General features: G+C 40.3%; 1 protein-coding gene across 3 annotated transcripts in view; it reads right to left on the bottom strand.

The window, feature by feature from the left end:
- Window positions 1-24,296, bottom strand: part of DNAJC6 (DnaJ heat shock protein family (Hsp40) member C6) — a 150,864-nt gene that overhangs the window by 83,271 nt on the left and 43,297 nt on the right. Inside the window, exon 1 of one of the 3 annotated variants that reach the window (XM_045477705.1) lies at window positions 18,797-19,007. The exons of the other annotated variants lie outside the window; for them this stretch is intronic. Within the exon in view, the coding sequence (XP_045333661.1) occupies window positions 18,797-18,992 (196 nt within the window). The 5' untranslated portion in view covers window positions 18,993-19,007. Of the gene's footprint in view, window positions 1-18,796; window positions 19,008-24,296 lie in introns of those variants that run through there. 3 annotated transcript variants of the gene reach the window in all.

Genomic DNA, 24,296 nt, shown 5'->3' with positions numbered 1-24,296 from the left:
CAAAATGTTGGAATCAGCAAGCATTTTAGAAATCATCTGCCCAGGGGCGCCTGGGTGGCGCAGTCGGTTAAGCGTCCGACTTCAGCCAGGTCACGATCTCGCGGTCTGTGGGTTCGAGCCCCGCGTCAGGCTCTGGGCTGATGGCTCAGAGCCTGGAGCCTGTTTCCGATTCTGTGTCTCCCTCTCTCTCTGCCCCTCCCCCGTTCATGCTCTGTCTCTCTCTGTCCCAAAAATAAATAAACGTTGAAAAAAAAAAATTTAGAAATCATCTGCCCAAACAGTCCTCCTAAAACAAATACACAGTCACATATAAATCATTTTATAATTATGAAAACTATGTGCCTATTCTCACTTTAGGAAGCAAGGACACAGGACAATTTCAAAAGCTGCTTAGAAAAAAAAAAATGAGCCACCAATCTTGCTCTAAATCATTTTTGACCTTGAAGAATAAAGTAGAAAAAGCATAAATGAAGAAATTATAGAGGAAAAAAGTTTCTAAGACTTTGGTACATTCTAGGGGCACCTTGGTGGCTCAATCAGTTAAGCGTCCAGCTCTTGATTTCGGCTCAGATCATGATCTCACAGTTCGTGAGATATAGCCCCATGCTGGGCTTAGTGCTGAGTGTGGCGCCTGCTTAGGATTCTCTCTCTCTCTCTCTCTCTCTCTCTCTCTCTCTCTCTCTCTCTCTCTCTCTCCCTCTGCCCCTTCCCAGTCCAGTGCATGCACACTCTTGCTCTCTCTTGCTCATACTTAGTTATAGTTGCCTAGATGCCTGTCTGCAACTGATATTAAAGGAACAGTGTGAGGGTCAGTTCTGTTCCTTTTTCATCCTTGAGTAGGGCTTCGCCAACCATGTTGACATGACAAGACAGGTTGCTCACATCCCCTACTGTGGCTACAACTACTGGATGAGAGGTACACAAGTAACACCTGCTAAGCCAACTGGATTCTCCCTCTTGGAATTTAAAGCTTGAGATTCAGAGACAGATGGTCCATAGAGACTGATTGTTTGAATTAGTGATGTATAAACTTGTCATGTTTGGGGTATCCATGTACACAAAGAAGACAGGAAAACTGGTCTACAGAGAGAGAAAGAAGAATGAAGCAAATGTACAGGTGAGGGTAAAACAAGAACCATGAAGCACAAGAAAGAGAGAGGCTGTCAGAAGGCTCTCAGCAAGTGAAGCTGAGTTCCACATCCTGGTCCTGGGACCCAGAAGGTACCCTGTGAATTTTCAACAGCCCCCTTCCTTTGGTTTTCAATTTAGATGTTTTGAAATAAGCTTTTATTACTTGCAACCAAAGACAATTTACTAAGATATGGGTAAGAACTCCAATGCTTTTTCTTCCATCCCTTTATCACTCTATTTTTCCCCTGAAACCCTATTTCCTACCTTATCTAAAATTTAAAAATCCTACCCAATCTTTACACTGACTCTAAATACAACCTAACCAAGGATCCTGTCTCTGCCCTCTCTGAACTCCCTCTTAGAACATTGTTTCTGTGCTTGACACATGTACATGAAAGTTATTCGTATATTTGCCTCATGCTTCATTTAAATCATTTCTTTCTCCAGACTTCAGGTACCTCACTCTTAAAATGAGTGAACTGTTTGGGGTACCTGGGTGGTTCAGTTGGTTAAGCGTCCAACTTTGGCTCAGGTCATGATCTTGCAATTTGTGAGTTCAAGTCCCGTGTCGGGCTCTGTGCTGACAGCTCAGAGCCTGGAGCCTGCTTTGGATTCTGTGTCTCCCTCTCTCTCTGCCCTCCCTATTCATGCTCTGTCTCTTAATAATAAATAAATGTTAAAAAAATTTTAAATAAAAATTTTTAAAAATGAGTTAACTGTTTGAGACTGGTGGTTGTCAAAGTGGAATCTCCACAGCCTCAGCTTTGGCAATTATGAGAGAGAGGAGAGTGGTCCCAAGAAAGCAGTGTCCCAGCCTCCCATCCTTACTTTAAAAAGAGTTGCTCTGTTTTCACATATTTCATATATTGGTAGTCTGGGTAATGCTTTATTGAGAAAAGGAATCTAGTACTAATCAAATTTGAAAATCCTAAACTAGATAATCCATAAAGCTCCAAGATTCCAGTAGTAGTAAAATAAATATAACAAAACCAACTAAAATTTTATTGAGCTAGACATTGTTCTAAATACTCAGTTTGAATGATGAGATACGACAACACACCTGTCAGAATGGCTAAAATTAACAACACAAGAAACAACAGGTGTTGGCAAGGATGTGGAAAAAAGGGAACCTTCTTGCACTGTTGGTGGGAATGCAAACTGGTGCAGCCACTCTGGAGAACAGTACAGAGGTTCCTTAAAAAGTTAAAAAGAGGGGCGCCTGGGTGGCGCAGTCGGTTAAGCGTCCGACTTCAGCCAGGTCACGATCTCACGGTCCGTGAGTTCGAGCTCCGTGTCGGGCTCTGGGCTGATGGCTCAGAGCCTGGAGCCTGTTTCCGATTCTGTGTCTCCCTCTCTCTCTGCCCCTCCCCCGTTCATGCTCTGTCTCTCTCTGTCCCAAAAATAAATAAACGTTGAAAAAAAAAAGTTAAAAAGAGAATTACCCTAAAATCCAGCAATTGCACTACTAGGTAATTACCCAAAGGATACAAAAATACAGATTCAAATGGGTACATGCATCCCAATGTTTATAGCAGCATTATCAATAATAGCCAAGCTATGGAGACAGCCCACATGTCCACTGATTGATGAATGGATAAAGAAGATGTGGTATATATGCAATGGAATATTACTCAGCCACCAAAAAGAATGAAATCTTGCCATTTGCAATGACATGGATGGAGCTAGAGTGTATTATGCTAAGTGAAATTAAGTCAATCAGAAAAAGACAAATACCATATGAGTTCACCTACATGTTGAATTTAAGAAATGAAACAGATAAACATATGGGAGGGGGGAAGAAGAGAAGAGAAGGAAACAAACCATGAGAGACTCTTAAAGATAGAGAATAAACTGAGGGTTGATGGAGGGAGTTGGGCATGGGCATGGGCTAGATGGGTGATGGGTACTAAGGAGGGCACGTGTTGTAATGAGCACTAGGTGCTGTATGTAACTGATGAATCACTGAATTCTACTCCTGAAACCAGTACTGCACTGTATGTTAACTAACCAGAATTTAAATAAAAATTTGAGGAAAAAAATACCCAGTTTATCATTTTAATCATCACAACAATAAAATGAAGTAGATATTCTTAACCTCATCCTAAAATGAGGACTCAAATCACGTAGATTACAGATGGCAGAGGCAGGAACCTAGGAATCACAGATCCAGATCTGAGTTCTTAAACACAATAATGTCTTCTAAGCTCTTTTAGGGGAGATACTATGGCTTTTGTTTCTTTTTCTTTTTATCTCAGAGCACACTACTTGGGCTAATAGTTACTTTAATAGTGTCTTCTGAAGGAATAAATGCTTGAATGAACAAAGGAACTGTATCTTGGATTCTGAGAAAACTGAGACAGGAACTTGAACTCTCTAGGACTTCAGGGGTTTTTAGGGAATAGCCCTAGGCAAAGAACTATTTCACAGCTTAGACCTTTTCCACACCATCTCTCTGAAAAGTGAAGGATCTCCCTGAAGCCAGGAAGAATTCCTTCTAGATATAGTTTAATATGTAGTGCTGAACAGTACCTGATGGGCCCATGGACACATACTTCACCAAGTTCACCATCTTCAACTCATAATCAATATATTCATTTCTTTTGTATGAGGGTTTCTCAGTCATTGCACTATTGGCATTTTGAGCCAGACAATTTTTTGCTGTGGGGAGCTGTCCTGTGCATTGTATGATGTTTAGCAGCCTCTCTACCCAGTAGATGCCAGTAACAACCCATCACCCACCCCTGCAAGTGTGACAACTAAAAGTGTCTCTAGGCATTGCCAAATGTCCCATGTGGGGGGAGGTATAAACTAGCCCCTCACTGGGAACCATGTCTTTACATGAATTAGCTTTTGTGGAAACACTGGGGAGAAAAAATAAAGATAAAAATAAGCAATGCCTAGTTATACTTAGAACATAAGTGGTAATTTCCTTTCATCCTTAGAAAGTTCCTCATTTCATCCTTACCCCCCCCCCCAACAACAAAGAAATTCTCCTTAAACTGGGCTATTCTGAGCACCCCGTCATGTATCAAGCCTGCGAACTGCCTCAACCAAGAGTTGTAGTAAGAAATACGCTACACATTTATGAGGACTATATGGTGACCACAAATTGACTCAAAGCTTATAAACAATCCCAATATGAATATAATGAGGAAAATGCTCAGAACCTTGTAGAATGAAGACAGAAACATGATCTACTTTGGAGAAACCCCAGGATAATAAAATACTGCCAACATGGTCTTACTTTCTTACTTCACGCCAACATCTTGACACAGCCAACATTTATGAAGCATCTACTATAGGGCAGGGAATACACTAGGTACTTTTCTACTCCTTACCCCATCGGATTTTCCTACCAATCTGGTAAAAAAGACATTATCTGTTTTGCAGAGGGGCTCAGAGGAGTAAAATGCCTTGCCCAAGGTCACAAAGCTCATCAGTGATGTCAAAACTTGAGTCTGAACAAGCACTAGCTCCAAACCCAGTGCTGTATTGCAATATTTCACAAGAAAACAAGTAGCCACAGTCAGTGAAGAACAAAGAAGGTAACACCATCGTTTCATTTATACTTTATGCACAGATAAGAGACAAAAGGACATATTTCAAAATGTCAATAGTGGTCACCTACAGAAAACAAGCTTACCAGTTATTTTTTCCTTGGTGCTCTTCTGCATTTTCCAAATTGTTTCACCCTAAATATGTATTACCTATGTAATAAAAAGTAATTAAAACCCAATTCCAATGACAAAAATAACTCAAGGAAGTATAAAAATGTAATGCCAGTTTCAATGAACCATTACCACAATTTCTCACTTATGAGACTGCCAATGATTAAGAAGTTTCATGACAACATTCGGTTTTAACAAGGTTCTGGGAAAACAAGTAGTTGTATATACTTTTAGTAGAAATTTAAGTTAGTAGAATTTTAAGTTAGTACAAAGCTCTTCAGACAGTAACCTGGCAAGATCTATCATAATGTGATGTGTGTGTGTGCTCTTTTTCTTAGCAGCTCCACCTCTAAGAATTTATCCCATGGGTGTACCACATATACCATATACATAAATATATACTCAAAAGATATTTGCTTCCCACCAATAGAATTGGGACAGTGGATTCAAAGCAGTCATTAGAGAAAATGAGGTATATCCCTAGATACTATTGCACGAAGTTATCCAATACATAGTGTTAAGTAAACATCGAGTTCTATAATAGCATGTATAGAAGGGTTCAAGAATATACAGGTATTTATTACGTATGAATGTGTATGCAAACATGTGTCAGTGTGCAGGAATCTGCATGTGTCTATGTGGTTGTGTATAAGCTTCAAATGCATAGAAAATTCTGTAAGTACATAGAAGAAACCATTAATATTAATTATACCTGGAGAGTAAAACTAAAAGGTGGGAAGGAAGGAAATGAATTTTTATTTCCATTTTTATACAACTTACTAAATTGTTTTATAATTTTTCTTCATACATATGTATCTTGCTATAAACAAAAATAGAGCTTTTGTTTGGGTTTGGTTTTGCTTTTTAAGAGACAAGAAGCCCAGCTCTCATGCAATGGCCTGAAAACAAAGCAACATATGAAATAGAACTGTCCTCTGTTACAACAGCAAATGATCACAAAACAAGACAGTGTGTGAAAGCCTCCCAGGCTCTGTGTGCCAATGAGGCATAATGGAGACAGTTCTCTCCTGGCACACTGAGAGACAAAGCCAGGCTCCTACCCCATTAGGGGATTTAGTGGCTGGATTTTAAGACCAATAATTAAAGTGAAATGCTGCTACACATTTCTCTTTTTTTAAGTTCATTTATTTATTTTGAGAGAGAGAGAGAGAGAGAGAGAGAGAGAGCATGTGCAAGTGGGGAAGGGGCAAAGAGAGAGGGAGAGAAAGAATCCCAAGCAGGCTCCACACTACCAGTGCAGAGCCTGATGCAGGGCTCCAACTCACGAACGGTGGGATCATGACCTGAGCCAAAGTCAGATGCTTAACCAATGGAGCCACCCAGGTGCCCCACTGCTATCCATTTCAAGGCAATCTAAGCCAATTTTCTTAGCAGTTAAAATCCAGTTTTTACCGTTATATTCCTCCAACTTGTCTCCGTTTAAAGTAGCTGATAGATCTTGGCCACAGGGTGCCCAAGACCTCAACTCTCTTCCTCTGCAAATGTGTCACTCTTCAGTATGTTAGAAGACCTGGAGCCTGCTGCTGGTTTAGATGCACATCAGCTCACTGACCTCTACAGAGCTTCCCATCTCTAAAATCTTGTTAATGCCACTGATTTCACTGGGACATTCAACATTCTAAGAACTAAGTAGGATAGAGTATAGAAAAACACTTTGTCAACACTAAGATGCTATGAGAACATTAGTTCATTTGAATTTTAAAAAGTTGACCATTAATTTTGAACAGTAATAGTCACTGATATCATCTCTGGTATATAAATCCTGTCTACAGTCTCGAATACCTATGAAGCTATGAAGGAACCTCAAATCCTTTCTTGATGCAAGCAGACAAAATGGTCTCTTACAAATACAACTCACACTTCACTTGTCCCCCTTCCCTCCCAGCTCACTAAGTGCTGGTTTTAACAGTCACATATCCTTTTGCAGACCTTGGCCCCTCTTCCAGGTCTTTGCATTTGCTGAACCTAGTATTTGAAATGCTCTACATACAGCTCTCGCTCTCTCTCTCTCTCTCTCTCTGTCTCTTTTTCTTGTTTGTGTCTGTTTCTTCAGATGTCACCTCAAATACTACCTCCTCAGAAAGGCCTTACTGGATCGTGCTCTGTAAATTAGGCTTCCCTCCTCCCCACCACCACCTTGAGTTCTTCTCTCCCTCACTCTAGCCCCTCAGTGGCATTTAGCATACCTTATAATCCTTTATCTTGGGTTACTGGTTTATGGTATGTCTTGTGCTCTACAATATAAACTCATAAGCACCGAAGTCTTATCTGTCTCGTCCTCCACTGTATCCCCATGGCTACAACAGTGCTGGCATATAACAGGCGGTCAGGAAACATTTATGAAATGAATGAATGCAGAATTACCCACCACAAAGTGTTTTCCTCCACATTCCCACATTTCCCCCTTGCCTATGAAACTGGCAGGGTCAGTCTGATTTTTCTCATTTGAATTACCTGCCCAACGTCACAGGTATAAATGACAACAACGTCTGGCTTATAAATGACAAAGCCAGACCTTACATCTAGGGTTTCTAACTCATGGTTCCCTAATATCCCCACTGTTCAATAGCATCCACAAATTTGGACTTGAAAGGGTTGAAAATACAGCCATTTATCTAGGCTTTAGCAATAGGGGAAGGGAAGAGAAAGATCTGCTTTCCTGCAGGGGTGAGGTAGGAGAGACAGCGAGGGGGAAATGGTGTGTTATTATCTTGCACTCCCTAGCTGCAAATTAGTAAGTAAAATTCTTTCCTTCATCTGAATGAAATGCAGCTACCTCTGGGATGGAGGCTTATGAAACCTCTCATCACCAAGTCACAGTGCAGAACACTTGGCTAATTGAAACAGCAAGTGAAATTTTAGGTAGGTCAGATGCAATTACCCAATTTGGAAAGTGACACCAGTGTTCACACTCATTGGATCACAAGCAGCAAGCAGCCTGGGATCTAAGTCACACATGTACACCCCCACACAAATACCCCCCGAACTACAGTCATCCACACACCTTCCTACAGCATGGGGTTCCAAGTCTCCCCAATATGCTGACTCACTTACTGGGGAAAAGGGGAAGACATGCAGATAGGAGAGGGGAAGAAGAGAGAGGGGGGCAAGGAAGCTAAAGATGCAGGAGAAGGAGGAAGAGAAGGCAGAAGGAAGAGAATATTGGGAAGAAGGATCACAGAAGAGAGAGACAGCGAAGGGAGAATAAGCAAAGAGAAATGTCAGCCTGCTGATTTTTGCTGTGATGCTCAAGTGACCAAAGGCTGACACAAGGCAGTCCTTGAGAATTTCTGGGGGTCGGGGTGTTGTTTTTTTCAGGCATTTGTCTGTTTCCAAGAATTCCTGCTTCAATAATCATCCTGCAAGTTTCTCTGGTGTTTGAGCTTTCTTCCTGTGCCTCCATCACCAAGAAAGGGCCCAGAGCCTGGGGCTTGCCCCTGAGAATGGGCATAAGGGCAGGCTGGCTACTTTACACCATCCTGGCCTCCGGCCACTGGCCTGGAGTCAGCCCAGTGCTGCAGAATTTCAGTTCTAGCATTTCCACCGATTACCTTACTCCTCCGCTAGGCAAACACAGGCCCTCCTCCTGCCTCCTACCTCCTCCACAGCACTCCCATGGAGATCTGCACAGCCTAATGGGCAGCCTACCAAAAAGCTGAAAGCCTGGTGAAACCTTGTGCCAACCTGACAGCATATCCAGCCCTCTCTCTAGTATGCTCACGATGCATAGAAAACCCCTGGTCACATTTTCCACTTCCACTTTTTAGCTGTCAGTCTGTCCATTCTTTTGTGCAATGCTTTCCAGACCTACTTCTTTCTTTTTTTCACTGGGCTGTCATTATTTCTCAGGTCATCAACCTAATGGGCATTTACTTATTCTCCCTGTCCCCCAGGTACATGCACCCCCTCTGTCAGTATGCCCCCTCCCTAAATCATAAATCCCTGGGGCCCAGGAACCTGTGTTTTCAACCAGCGTCTCAGGAAAATCTAATGCAGGCAGGACACACTTGGGAACCACAGATGGGGTCCATCTTTTATGCAGCTGCAGAATGTCTCCAGTGCTCACTTATTACAGTCTTCTCTCTGGAACTGCAGCAAGACCTTTGTGGGCCCTAGGCACTTCTGCCCCCGTGTGCTCATTCCTCCATTTAAAAAAAAAAAAAAAAAAAAAAAAAATATATATATATATATATATATATATATACACATATATATGTGTGTGTGTATATATATATGTATGTATATGTATATATATAATATATTTAAATATATATTTATGTTTATATATTTAAATATATACATTAGTGTTCATTTATTTTTGAGAGAGAGACAGACATACAACATGGTGGGGAGGGGCAGAAAGAGAAGGAGGCACAGAATTCAAAGCAGGTTCCAGGTTCTGAGCTGTCAGCACAGACCCCAACACAGGGCTCAAACTCACAAACCATGAAACCATGACCTGAGCCGAAGTGAGATGCTTAACCAACTGAGACACCCAGGCACCACTCACTGCACTGGTATGAAAACGAATTCCTTAATTCCTTACAGTTATACTCATTTATTTTATTCTGCTTTGTAAAAGAAATTAAAATTAAAACATTTTTCTTGGCCTTAAAATTATTCTGATCCCTAGGTGCTATGCCTGTGGATAACTCAGCCCTGCCTCAGCCCCTCTCCCAAATCTGCAGGATCCTCCCATTGCCTACAGAATAAAGTCCAACCTTCTCAGCTGGCTCACCCCGATCTAGGTTCAATCTGTATTCCCAATGCCATCCACTGTAGCTCTTCCAACCCATATAGGCTCCAGCTTCCAGGCCTAAATGTAGTTCTTTCAACACACCATGCATGTATGATGATGCCACTATGCCCTAGCTCTCAGCCCAAATCAATTTTCCTTTCCTTGTCTACCTACTGACCTCCCGCTCAAACAGCACTTTCTACTCTGGCCTTCCCTAGTCGCACTGGTTGAAATTATCATTCTTCTGCACTCCATAGCACTATATGTGTCTATTATTATACCACTTATTCGCCCTGCCTTTTGCCAAATATACCCAATTCTGAAATGCACTTCTTTTACGGTATAACGTGTCTTTCTTTTTTTTAATTTAGTTATTTATTTTTGAGAGGGAGAGAGAGTGGAGGAGAGTCAGAGAGAGAGAGAATCCCAAGCAGGGATTCTCTGTCAGTGCAGAGCCCAATGTGGGGCTAGAACTCACAAACTGTGACATCATGAGCTGAGCCAATCAAGAGTCGGACGCTTAACTGACCAAGCCACCCAGGCTACAGCATAACATTTCTAAAATCAGAAAGTGGCTGTAACACGTGCCAAACTCACCAGCCACCAGGTATAGTACTACACTTGAACATGTCAACGGTAATTTTCTGCATGTGCATACCCAACCTGCATAGCAAGCACTGAATCATCTGATTGCTTTCTTGTGGGGTTATTTGCATTGTTAACATCACACACAGCTGAATTTTAATTTTTTATCCTTAGTACATTTTTAAATTATGCTTTGATGTATTACTGAAATAAAAAGCTATTTTGGACTAGGCTATGGCCTGTAGATGTCAAGTAAAGCCAATAAACGAAGTAGAAATTGCCAGATCTCTTGGCACATGTCATGAAATTTCCTAATTCCTTGGACCATGAAGAACTTATTATTCAGACATTGAACTGCTCTGTCAAAAGCTTCTAAGTAATTTCAAGAAATGTTGTTTAGTATACAATAACTATAATTTAGTTTTCTCCTGAGCCAATGAGGAAATGTACAATTTAAACTCCAGGATTCTTGCACGCCTGGGTGCCTCAGTCGGTTAAGCATCTGACTTTAGCTCAGGTCATGATCTCACGGCTCATGGGTTTGTGAGTTCAAGTCCTGTATTGGTCTCTGTCTTCCTCTCTCTCTGCCCCTTGTGCTCTCTCTCTCAAAAATAAAATAAACATAAAAAAATAAACCCCAGGATTCTTTAATTCACCTCAAAATTATAGACTCTTTCCAAAAGGAGTTCAAAATGGTGAGTACAGGTTATAAAAGGTTACCATAATGCTTACCTACAACTGCAGATGACCAAAGGTGAAACAAAGAATTTTTACTTTGAGAGAGAAAGTGAGAGGGTAAGCAGGGGAGGGGTAGAAGTAAAGGGAGGGAGAGAATCTTAAGCAGGCTCCACAGTCAGCATAGAGCCCGACACAAGGCTCCATCTCATGATGGTGAGATAATGACCTGAGCCAAAACCAAGAGTCAGACACGTACTGACTGAGCCACCTAGACACCCCAAAAATTTTTAATAATAAACCTGAAAATAGTGAAGATTCCAAACTTGTGATACTGATGAAGAAACACACAAATCTACAGATAAAAATCATCTATTGTTAGTTCATTTAAAAAAATTATATACATTTAGTTTTGGTTTTTTTCTGCTAAAAAATTATCTTAATGATGAATGGCATAATACAATGCATTTTTTTTTTGTCAAAAAAGCAGTCTTTTGGTAAGCTTATTATTTCTTTACATTTCCACATTAGAAATCTCTTGGGGGTCTGGGACTATGTATTAATTATCTTTCTCTCCCCTCTAGTGTCCTTGCATATGAAAAATGCTCATTACTGAGTTGGTCTAGCTTTCTGCCAACAGTTTCATTTCTATTAAGTCTGGCCTCATTTCTATTAAAATCTAGCTGTATGCTTATTTTTTGAGTTGGATGGGTACATTTCATTAAAAATGCCCTTTTTAAAAATTCAAAATCAGTTCATGCTTTTATTCATTCGAGTATTTATCAGTGCCACGCAGTGACAAGAAGACAAAGGTGAGTAAGACACAGCCCTGTTCTGAACTTTACTTACAGTCTAGAGGGAAAGATAGGCCAAGCAACATATCACAAACCAGTGTGATGAGAGGTATGGCAGGGACATACAAGCTGCTGGAGGCGCAGGGAGAATGGTCATCCCATGCAGCCTCCAGGGGTAAAGGAGCTGAAGAATGAGTAGAAAATAACCTGGAAAAGTGGACATCTAGGTGGCTATGGGAGAAGCTGGCCTAACCTGAGAGAACAGTGTACATGAAAGCATAGAGATGGGGGTGGGAGGGCCTACCAGGGGAGAAAGGACAAGAAGTTCTACTGGGCTGGCTTGCAGAGGTACCATGATGGGCTTCCGATGTCCAGTTAAGATAAAGTCCAGTTCTGAGCTTTATCCTGAGAGCAGTGGGGATATATTTTCATTGGCAAGATATTATTCCATGAAGTCATAAAGTGGTACCAATTATATTGTTCTCCAATCTCTATATTGGTGTCATATAAGGATGTAATCAGTCTTAGTCAATACTGCTTTTTTTTCCTGCCTTCCTTTACTTCTAGCATTTTAAAATTATTTATGTTATATGTAAGTCAAGAGAGATATCTTATTTATAAGATTCAAAGTGAAAAACAACTATATTCATTTCAGTTACCTCAGACACCCCTATTTCTCCTTACTGCAGAGAAAGAAGCAAACAGAAACATTCACCACTAAATTCTTCATTTGCAATCCTATGGACATCTATTTTTATTTTTTTAAATTTTTTTAACGTTTATTTTTTTGAGAGACAGAGAGAGACAGAGCACGAGTGGGGAAGGAACAGAGAGAGAGAGAGAGAGACAGAATCTGAAGCAGGCTCCAGGCTCTGAGCTGTCAGCACAGAGCCTGATGCAGGGCTCAAACCCACGAACTGCAAGATCATGACCCGAGCCGAAGTCGGACACTTAACCACCTGACCCACCCAGGTGCCCCTATTTTTATATTTTCCATTGCATTCTTTTCTGTAACCCTTAATTCTTTTTTTAACAAGAGCATGGAAAACCTATATAATAAAAACTTTTATAATAAAAATTGACTAAAAAACCTTGCTAAAGTTAAAAAAATTATATATTATATATACACACGTTTATATATATATGTATGTGTATATATGTATGCATGTATATGTACGCATGTATGTATGCATGTATGTATATATGTATATGTACATGTGTATGTATGTATATGTGTATATGTGTATGTATGCATGTATATATGTATATGCATGTATGCATGTATATATGTATATGTGTGTATGCATGTATATGTATGTATATATGTATGCATACATGTATACACATACATATACACACATGCATATATACACATATATATACATATATATGTATGATTAGAAATAAACTGGACTAAGAAGAGAAACAGGATATGTTCTCTAATTTTCTAAGGGTGGCCATGTGGGTAAGGGATTGGATTTATTTTGTATCTAGAGAGCAAAAAGTCCAATTTTGCTTAAATAAAAGGATGAGAAGAGTGGAAACGTATAGCCTCAAAGGCAGTGATAGCTCCATCACAGAAGGTGCATATCATAGACTATATGGTCATCTTTCTAAAACTCGATTCAAAAGATTCCCCTTTTAAGTCTATGAAACCTGGCAGTCTCCAAGCAAATTTGAACTTTGACACAGATGCATCCTTAAATGGCTATCCAGAAACATTCAAACTTTAGCCACACATTAAATAAATTAGTAAATTACTTTCCCTTCACCTTACAAGACCCTTAAATGCACAGGTATTCCTAAGAAAGGGATATTAGCACATATATGCTTATATTATTTCAACGGAGGATGAAGTTATCCAAATAAATACTTCATAATGTTAAAGCCTGATTTTTTTTAACATTTATTTATTTTTGAGACAGAGAGAGACAGAGCATGAATGGGGGAGGGGCAGAGAGAGAGGGAGACACAGAATCAGAAGCAGGCTCCAGGCTCTGAGCCATCAGCCCAGAGCCCGACGCAGGGCTTGAACTCACGGACCGCAAGATCGTGACCTGAGCTGAAGTTGGCCACTTAACTGACTGAGCCACCCAGGCGCCCTGAAAGCCTGATTTAAAATGTAGATGCTGTGTTTAAACACTACATCCTACAGAATAGGATTTTTTAAAGGTAATTTTTGCTTTCAATCAGATTTATACTAAACAGGAAAGTATTTTATTTTAGCATTCTTCATTATCTTTATACTCTTAAGTCCCATTAAAATCTGGAAACAGTTTTTAATTGGACTTCTGTTTTATGGCTTGTCATTACAAACTTGGTAAGTAAAGCCTAATGTTGGAACAATTGAGTGACTCAAGACTGGGAGTTCTACATTTGTGGATTCTGCTTTCCATGGTAGGTGAAATGCGCACAAAAGAAATATGGTGTTTCTGAGCTAATGAACTGGGAAAACTGCAGTGCCATCTGGGAAATGAGAGGATGACCTTTGAATGACAATCTTTTCTAAAGAATAATTCAAATGAAGAGAAAGTGAGCCAGGGCAGGCAGACAGCTCTAGAAACAGTTCTGGCTTAGGGGCTGCTCTGGAATCTACCACTTGAGAGTCTGTTGACTTAGAAAGTCATTATACTTCTGTGAACATCTGTCACTCTTTCATCTAAAAACAGAGGGGAAATCCAAGGAGATAATATTGTTTCCATCTCAATAATTAGTTGATATTATTACCTACACAGGAAAACAGTTCTGTTCAATGGAGAAAAACTTAAAGCTCAGAGTCAGAAAACCTGAATCTTGCTGTCAACTAAGTAGCTATTTTACCTTGAACAAGTCTCCTACCATCTCTAAGAATAAGCTTCCTCATCTAATTGGAAAGACACTGACAGCAACACAAAGAAAAACTGCAAATGTATCCTAATGTTGTTTTAAGCCTCAAACTAAAAGCTCTATTTTAAGAACAACTATTATGATTCTTTTATAAATGGGGAAGAGGCTTAAAATTTTTCTAGGTTCTACAGCTAGTAACAATAGTGCAGATGTTTGATATCAAATCTCTAAGACTAGACATATGCCACTTACCCTACCTAACAGATTTCTGGGGAAACAAAATAAGATAAGTGTCCAAAATGAACTACTGGGATCTCATCAAGATAAAAAACTTCCACACAGAGAAGGAAACAATCAATAAAACTAACAGGCAATCAACAGAATGGGAGATGATACCCGCAAATGACATATCAGATAAAGGGTTAGTATCCAAAATCTGTAAAGAACTTATCCAACTCGTCGACACCCAAAAAACAATCCAGTGAAGAAATGGGCAAAAGACATGAACAGACGTTTTCTTTTTTTTTTTTTTTTCTTTTTTTCAACGTTTATTTATTTTTGGGACAGAGAGAGACAGAGCATGAACAGGGGAGGGGCAGAGAGAGAGGGAGACACAGAATCGGAAACAGGCTCCAGGCTCTGAGCCATCAGCCCAGAGCCCGACGCGGGGCTCGAACTCACGGACCGCGAGATCGTGACCTGGCTGAAGTCGGATGCTTAACCGACTGCGCCACCCAGGCACCACTGAACAGACCTTTTCTAAAGAAGACATCCAGATGGCTAACAGACACATGAAAAGATGTTTGATGTCACTCATTATCAGGGAAATACAGGTCAAAACCACCATGAGATACCACCCCACACCTGTCAAAATGGCTGAAATTAACAACTCAGCAACAAGAGATGTTGGCAAGGATGTGGAGAAAGGGGGACACTTTTGCAGTGTTGGTGAGAATGCAAACTGGTGCACCCATTCTGGAGAACAGCATGGAAGTTCCTCAAAAAATTAAAAATAGATCTGCCCTACAACCCAGTAATTGCACTAGTAGGTATTTATCCAAAGATACAAAAATGCTGATTCAAAGGGGCACATGCGCTTCAACGTTTATAGCAGCACTATCGACAATGGCCAAAGTATGGAAAGAGCCCAAATGTGCATCAACTGATGAATGGATAAAGAAGATATGGTGTGTGTGTGTGTGTGTGTGTGTGTGTGTGTGTGTGTGTGTGTGAATATATATATATATATATGGAATATTACTCGGTGGTCAAAAATAATGAAATTTTGCCATTTGCAACAATGTGGATGGAACTAGAATGTATTATGCTAAGCAAAATGAGTCAGGCAGAGAAAGACAAATATATTATTTCACTCATATGTGAAATTTAAGAAACATGGGGCACCTGGGTGGATCAGTCAGTTAAGTGTCAGACTCTTGATTTCAGCTTGGGTCATGATCTTATAGTTTGTGCGTTCAAGCCCCATGTCAGGCTCTACACAGGGCCTTCTTGGGATTCTCTCTCTCCTCTCTCTCTGCCTCCACTCCGTCATGTGCTCACACTCTCTCTCTCAAAAATAAATAAACTTCAAATAAATTTAAAAAAAAAGAAACAAAACAGATGATCATAGGAGAAGGGAAGGAAAAATAAGGTTAAAACAGAGAGAAAGGCAAACCATAAGAAACTCTTAAATACAGAAAACAAACCGAGGGTTGCTGGAGGGGTACTGGGTGGAGGATTGTGCTAAATGGGTGACGGCCATTAAGGAAGGCACTTGTTGGGATGAGCACTGGGTGTTACATGTAAGTGATGAATCACTAAATTCTACTCCGGAAAGTATCTTTACACTATATGCCAACTAACTTGGATATAAATAGATGGATAGATAGAAAGATAAAGATAAAATGTTCCACCTATTATAAATAGTTATACAAGCATAGGGTATTATTAAAACTAAGCTTTAAGTCCTCTAGATTTATTTTTAAATCCTCTAGACATACTTTTTCTACTCATAAACATTTCTATTAGACCAAAAGCCCCATGAACCACCTATTCTATCTAGCATGTCACAGTACAATGAGTTGAATAAATGGGTAGATCACTGCTGCTTTAGAAATGATCCATGAGTTTAATTAAATGTCTTAAACAAATGGATACATTTACACTGCAGAAGGCCACTCTTTGAGGATCTGAGAAGAAAGAACTATAATTAGACAAGATTGATATAGTGGCACTAGTCAATGAAACTTGCTACCCACTAAAAGAAACCCCACTCTCAGGACCCAATCGTTCATCCAAACCGAACAAAGAGCATCCTCCCAGACTTCGCTCGATTGCAATTATGCATCAAAATAGTCAGAAGATAAATAGTACTGCCCTAAGGCAGCCACAACATTCCCCTAACCAGAAAGAGGAGTGGGGAAAGGGAGGAATCCCTGCAACCTCTTCATACAAGGCTAGTTTGATCAAATTGAAGAATCAACTCCTAGCAAAGCACTTTAGAGATAACAATATTCTTAATAAAATGTTTTCCCATTATAAAAGTTTATCAATTCATTTTTATTCTCTAAACCTATTGAAAAAGTGATTTGGTAAAAAAGACAATCCTCAAAAATCCAGAACTTACTATATAGGCTGCTGTGTGTTTGAGTTACTACTACTATTATATGAGCCCCCTAAAGGCCAGAAGTGTCCTTAGCACAGTACCTGGCATATAACAGACTCAGGAAATAGGTGTTAAATTTATTCTAGGATGTAACAAACTTTAAAAACAAATTCCAATTCTTAAAACAAAAATCCCTATGTAAAGTGAAAACTACACAAAATTTCATATTTCTTTCATTTTCCAGAAGTGGGGCTCTCCCTCACTCATTTGAAAACTGTTCATTCCATTTCAGTCATGCGTGTACTTGTCCACTACGTTCCAGAAAGGATTATGATGGCATCATTTGGAATGCATGAATCTTTTTTTAAGATTTAAAAGAGATCACATCCAGGCAAAAGATGCTCTGGACTTTATCAAAGATTTGAAAATCATAAATCAAATACCCGTGTACAACATCAACACCAAAGCTGTTAGAACCATTAGTCCCTTCGGGTAACTTTAGCTTTAATTTAAAATGGTCCTGAGAAAACACTGCACCAACACCTTATTTAACTTCAGTAAGAGCTTGTATGGGTAAAATATGTTTTCAGGCCAGGACACTTGAACATCTGTAAACAATATTTTATCCCACCTATGGGATGAGGAAAATAGAAAATGGTAGTCCAGGGAGAGCCATTACACGATTAAAAGAAACAAGCATTTATTTCCAAAGTGCAGGAATTAAATTCAGTTTCTTTTCATTACTTCCCAAAAAACCCAACATGAATCTTCCCTCTGGATTCCTCAGTTGTCCAATATATTAAAGTTACCTGTGTAGAACAAAACACTGAGCACTTCAATTATAAATTATCTCTATGTAAACAATCCTCTGATCCTGGTTCCTTGAAAAGGTGAGCAAACAGCTATAATAATACCCCTGGTCCAACATACGTATATTAAATGACAGTTTTGCTATGGAAATCACTAAAAGAGCATTTCCAACAGAGAGAAATCCAACTTGTCAAAATGCTTTATAAACGAAGGTTGCAAGCCCAGATACAAAGTTTAGAGGCATTTTCATTTTCCTTACATGTAAAGTTTATGATACATTAGTACACTCAATGCAAAAAAGATAAGATCAAAGTCAATAGCCGATGAAATAAATTTCATCGTACAAAGCCTAAAGCTGTGTAAAAGATCTCTAGATAAAAATTTGCTCAAGGTAAAAATTGCTCAAGAAAGGTAACAGCATTAACCCCAGCAAACAGTCAAATTGAGAAGAGGCACAGCTTTACAGAATTGCAAATGACATCAGCATTACGAGAATAATAATTGGAATAAATACCGTCTGCAGGCTGCAAAAACATTCAACGCACTTGCTCCTTCACCTCTCCCCCTCATCCAGCTGGGTAGTGAAGGCAGCTGCTCTCCCTGCCCTCCTTCCCAGTGGCTCCTCGCGCCACCCTCTCCCTTCTCGCCTCCACCCCTTCCCTCCCCTTTCCCCTCCTCTCCCCGCCTCCAGCTGGTGTATTCAGCAGCCTAGCGAGATTAAGAGGCGCTCTACAGTCACTGGGCCTCAAGACAGATCTAACGTTTCCTAGCTCCAGGAACTAGAGAAATTAGAGACGCGACACCCTGGTGGTATTAGATGCCTTCGCTCCATCCCGGCCCCTCCCAGGCCAAGGCTGAGGTGGGAGCCTCGGGCTAGCGGAGTGGGCCGCCTCTTGGAGGACCCAGTGGAGTTTAGCAGGGCGCACCCCGCCGCCAGCGCTACCTGAGCTGTCCATGGTGCTGGCGCGTTCCTGAGGCTGCTGGGCGGGACTCCGCGCCGCCGCCGCCCCGGCGTTCACTCTCTGCTTGCCGCCACCCGCGCCGCTTCCCGCACTTAAGTCCCGGTTACTGTCCACCAGCTGCAAGGATTCGTAACCATCGTTGCTGGTCTTTTTCCGGTAGCTCCCGAGGAGACTCATGAGCAAGCCCAGAGAAGAGGGGGGAAAAAATCAACCTGGGAAACGAAGGGGAGGTGGAAGGTGGAAAGGGCTCGAAGGAGGAATTAAAAAAAAAAAAAAAAAAAAAAAAAAAAAAAAAAAAAAAAAAGAAGGAAAAAAGGAAGAAAGAAAGAAAAAGAAAAAAAAACCATCAAGTGTCCGACATGACGCATAGATGAGTGAAAGAGGGAGCGGCCACCAGAGAGGAGCTTGGCGGGGCGCGCGGCAAAGCCACCGCCCTGGGCAAAGAGAGGCTCTGGGCGCCCGGCGCGACCGAGGTTGAAAAAGAGGGCGCGGGCGGGAGGGCTAGCGGGTGCGCGCGTCCTCGGCGCCGCCGCGGAGCCGCCGGCCCTGCCGAGCTCCGGGACCCGGGCCAGCCACCCTCTGGCTGGGGAGTGCCCGGAAGCAATCCTATAGGTGTCGCCGCGTCGCCCCGCCGCGCAGCAGGGCAGCTCCAAGCGCGGCTGGCCCACGGGGAGGGAAGAAAAGAGACAGAGTAAGGGAGGGGAGACTCTGAAGAAGGGGGGCTGAGGGCTGAAAATGGGGCGTGGTGGAAGGGGGAGGGAACTACTACGACCCGGGTAGTGGGTGTTTTCGCACGCGAGGTAAAGAAGAAAGAGGCTGGGTGTCTGTGTTTGGTAAGCTTTGGGGACGAGGGGGTCTCTTGGTAAAATCCAGACACGCCCATTTTGTATAACTTAGCCTATATTTGCTGGAAGATTCGGCATATCAAAGGTTATCGTCCTGGAGGACTGACTAGTAACTTAATTGAACAGAAAAAGAACGCATGTTAAATGCCAGTTATATGTATGCTAACACAGAAAGAAACAGCAGTATTTTGCACATTTAGGATAATGGGAATGATCCCTAAGTGAGATTTCAAAAAGCTGGCTATTCTAAGTACGAGACAGGGTCCATTCCACCTTGGGAGTAGATGTGACTGTTTCAGGAACTATTTGTTGAACGAATAATTGGGGGAGGAGGGGAGGTCGAATCAGGTGCAATTTCAGTTCTGACATCATTTACCTTGGGACCTGGAGAAAGGACTATACCACTCAGTTGGCTTGAGGGGATGGTTAGGAAGCAAGCTAGACAAGGATTTTCTTTCCATTCTCTAGCCCCTCCCCCTTTTTTCTTTCATAGTTTTCAGAAAACAAAGAAAGCAGTCACTCATTATCAGTGCAGAATTAATCACAAAGTTAATCAAGCTGAAGGGTCAAAGCCCCTTTCTTGCAGAAGCCCTTTGCAAGGTTATGCACCTAATTTTATATTTGTGATTTTATATTCTTATTCTTAAAGAGAACCCCAGCATTATATGTTTCATGGCTTGCAAAACCTGGACATAACTCTAAGTCTCAAAATGCAATTACCAAATGTTCATTTTCACCTGAATTACTAATACTGCAGAAGTATCTCTCATTTTTATCATTTCAAGTAAAATCCTGGTTTAAAATGATACTTTTCCCTGTTAGGACTTGCAATGACTAAGTAAAGAGCTTTTCAAAAGTCATTTGGCAGAGTTTCATCACGGATCAGCAAGAAAAAAGTGCATGCATATAAAATTTGCTTAAGCCCATACACAAAGGCATTTTTGCCTTCTCACCTTTCGTGGCTTTCTCTTGCTGTTATTTTGATCACTTAAGGACATGAAATCAAACAACGTCTAAGAGGCTTGGGTCCAAATGACTTGGGACCCTAAGTTTCCAAGAAACTCTAGCTCTACATAGATCTACATAAATTAACTGGATTGAAAGACATTTGCCTATTCAAGGACCACCCAAACACAAAGTCTTAGAAGAATAGGATGAATCAGTAGAGGCCAAGAATGCTGCAGATTCCTCCAGTCCCTCTGGGAAGACCTCAATTCCCTGACCAGTTGCTTTCCAAAGTGCAGTATCTGAAAAAGGTCTGGTGTGACCCAAATCACAAATTGCAGTTAATGCTCATTTACAAGATCAAACAACTTGAGTGAGAGCAGTTAAAACTGTAATAAAAGTTTAAACACAGATTTCATACTTTTAATTTTCCAAATCTGTCAGATTGAGCTATTTTATGTACTTGACTAAAGTAATACTCTATGAAGTCTAGAAAATACATATTTTCCAATAACATTTTAAATCATCTTTTTCTGCACTTTTCCTTCTCTCTTAATTCATTACTGAGACACAGGGAGAGTAAATACCTAGAATCCATCATATACCTTGGCAAATTCTGGATTTATAATCACTGGATTAAGAGAATTTAGACATGACCACTTTTCAAAAGTGAAAAATAATTATTTTCAAAAAGAGCTCTCTCAGTTCTTTTTGTTCAACTGTTTTGAGAGTTCCAGACATACTGCTGGAAGAAATTAAGATGAAACATATGCCTTTGTATTTCTGGATATCTATCTCCCCAGTTTGCAAATTTAAAGAAAAACATGAATGGGCTAAAGGGACCACTGAATTTTTTTCTTGACATTAATTTAACATAAATAAAATTAATCAGAATAACTGTTGGGGCACCTGGGTTGCTCAATCAGTTAAGTATCCCAACTCTTGATTTGGGCTCAGGTCATGACCTCATGGTTTGTGAGATGAGCCCCACGTCAGGCTCCATGCTGTCAGCATGGAACCTGCTTGGGATTCTCTCTGTCCCTCTCTCTGCCCCCCCCCCAAAACCCTTGATCTCTTTTTCTCTCTCTCTCTGCCCCTCTGCTGCTGCTGTCTCTCTCAAAATAAATAAATAAACATTTTTTTAAAGGAGTAACTATTAATGACCCTACAAAATTAAGGATATAAAGAACATACAAAGGCAGGAAAATACAATAACTATGTTAATTTACAACAGTCTAAAAACTAGTTTGGGGCTTAAATTGGAATACACACCAATTTTGACACTAAAATTGTCTTTACTATCCTAAAGATCAAATTCATAAAGAGTTCACTTATGCATGAGGAGCTTACTTTTCTACTCCATAAAATACAGCATAGTAAAAACAGCATCACTGTATAGTTGAAGTAAGAAATTAGTACCTAACACATAGAGAGTAAGTACTTAACAAATATTCACTACTATCACTATTATTGGGCTGGCTTGGGCACGGCTGTGTCCTCAATGCACAATAGTCCTAGTTCTTCCCTGGGGGGATGCTCAATAAAGGACAGTATTATTTTTTCCAGGATTATACTAATGGAAATTTGTCTGTGTTATTCTGAATGAGGACCTGTGCTTAAGGAAGGGAGATGGCACTGGTAAAATCCAAGGTGAACATTTAGAGCCAAACTCTCCTGCTTTTCCAAAAGCAAGATTGCTCCACAATTTATTTTATCTCGACAATACGACCTCACATATGGAACAGAGCCAAAGAATTAGATGCCCTCTTCAGGGATCTGGGGGTAGCATTCTTTCCCTTTGCCTTTTCTACTGCTGACTTAGTAAGTCACTTTTACTAACTTGGTAAAGGTTATCCACACTGAGGAATGTTCAGGCCCTATTCCTGCCCATCACGTCCACCCCCTCAAAATACTCTCCCATCACAACAAATGTCACAATATTTTGTGGTGGGAGTAGAAGATGATATATGCCATGACCCATCTGGGAATATGATCCATGCTTTTAAATTTCCAGGTATAACATACCGGTTAAAATTGAGGTTCTAGAACCATATTTCCTAGGATTGAAACCTATTTCCACAGACTCTTTTAGCTGTATCTCCTAAAGTACTTAACCTCTCTGCCTCACTTTCTTCCTTTGTAAAATGAGCATAAGAATAGTACTATCAGAATAAGGCTGTAGTGAGAATTAAATCAGTACCTAACATATAGTTAGTGCATAACAAATGTTATCTGCTATCACTATCATTCTACTGTTTTTATAAGGATAAGTAACTTTTTTATTTTTTTTAATGTTTATTCATTTTTGAGAGACAAAGTGTGACCGGCGGAGGGGCAGAGACAGAGGGAGACACAGAATTCAAAACAGGCTCCAGACTCTGAGCTGTCAGCACAGAGCCCGACACGGGGCTCGAACTCATGAATCGTGAGATCATGACCTGAGCCGAAGTCTAATGCTCAACCAACTGAGCCACCCAGGCACCCCAAGGATAAGTAACTTTTTAAAAAAAATTGTAATTTCCCATCTGTAAAATTAGGCTAATATAAAAACGTTATGTATAATGTAGAAATTGTTCTGCCTTGACATTTTAGATATTTTTATGCATCTCTTTCCTATTAGATTTCAGACTCCTTGAGGACAAAATCCATGTTTTCTAATGTCTGTATCCCTCATGATGTCTAAAAGAGCACCTCACACCCACTAGAGATTGAGTAAATATCTACTGAATTAATAAAGTAGTGAATAAATTAACAAATAAAATGCATTTGTGTCACCTAGTCTAGTGATTTTTTAAAAACTGTACGTTGTGGTTTACTAGGTTATAAAATAAACTTAGCAATTCATTACCATTATTAAATGAAACAGGTCAGAAAACATCGGTTTTTGGCATATGGTAAGATATGGTTTCTTGAACTACTGTTTTGAGTTTGTGTGGTGAAAGTATGTTTGTGTTTCTCCTCAATAATGACATAAATGTATTTTTCACTATGGGTTCTAATTATAAATGTTTGAATGTCTATGTATAGCAGTAGTAAGGGGTCCTAGGGTCCCAATTGTAAATGTCCTACCCACTGTGACATCTGAATGCACTTGCCTACATAACTGGACAACAAAGAGTTCTGGCTCTGTTCTCTCTGTGGCAAAATGCAAAAATTATTATGTATGATCAGGTTTCTAAAATGCATTTCTTGCAATCCCTATCAAAATAACACCAGCAGTCTGCACAGAACTAGAACAAACAATCCTAAAATTTGTATGGAACCAGAAAAGACCCTGAACCGCCAAAGCAATCTTGAAAAAGAAAACCAAAGCAGGAGGCATCACGATCCCAGACTTCAAGCTGTATTACAAAGCTGTAATCATCAAGACAGTATGGTACTGACACAAGAACAGACACTCAGATCAATGGAACAGAATAGAAAACCCAGAAATGGACCCACAAACGTATGGCCAACTAATCTTTGACAAAGCAGGAAAGAATATACAATGAATTAAAGACAGTCTCTTCAGCAAGTGGTGCTAGGAAAACTGGACAGCGACATGCGGAACAATGAACCTGGGCCACTTTCTTATACCACACACAAAAATAAACTCAAAATGGATGAAAGACCTAAATGTAAGACAGGAAGCTATCAAAATCCTCCAGGGGAAAGCAGGCAAAAACCTCTTTGACCTCAGCCACAGAAATTT

This window comes from Leopardus geoffroyi, chromosome C1 (assembly GCF_018350155.1).
Source record: "Leopardus geoffroyi isolate Oge1 chromosome C1, O.geoffroyi_Oge1_pat1.0, whole genome shotgun sequence".
Classification (NCBI taxonomy): Eukaryota; Metazoa; Chordata; class Mammalia; order Carnivora; family Felidae; genus Leopardus; species Leopardus geoffroyi.
Note: the sequence above shows the minus strand (reverse complement) of the source record. Positions and strands in the feature narration are given on the sequence as shown.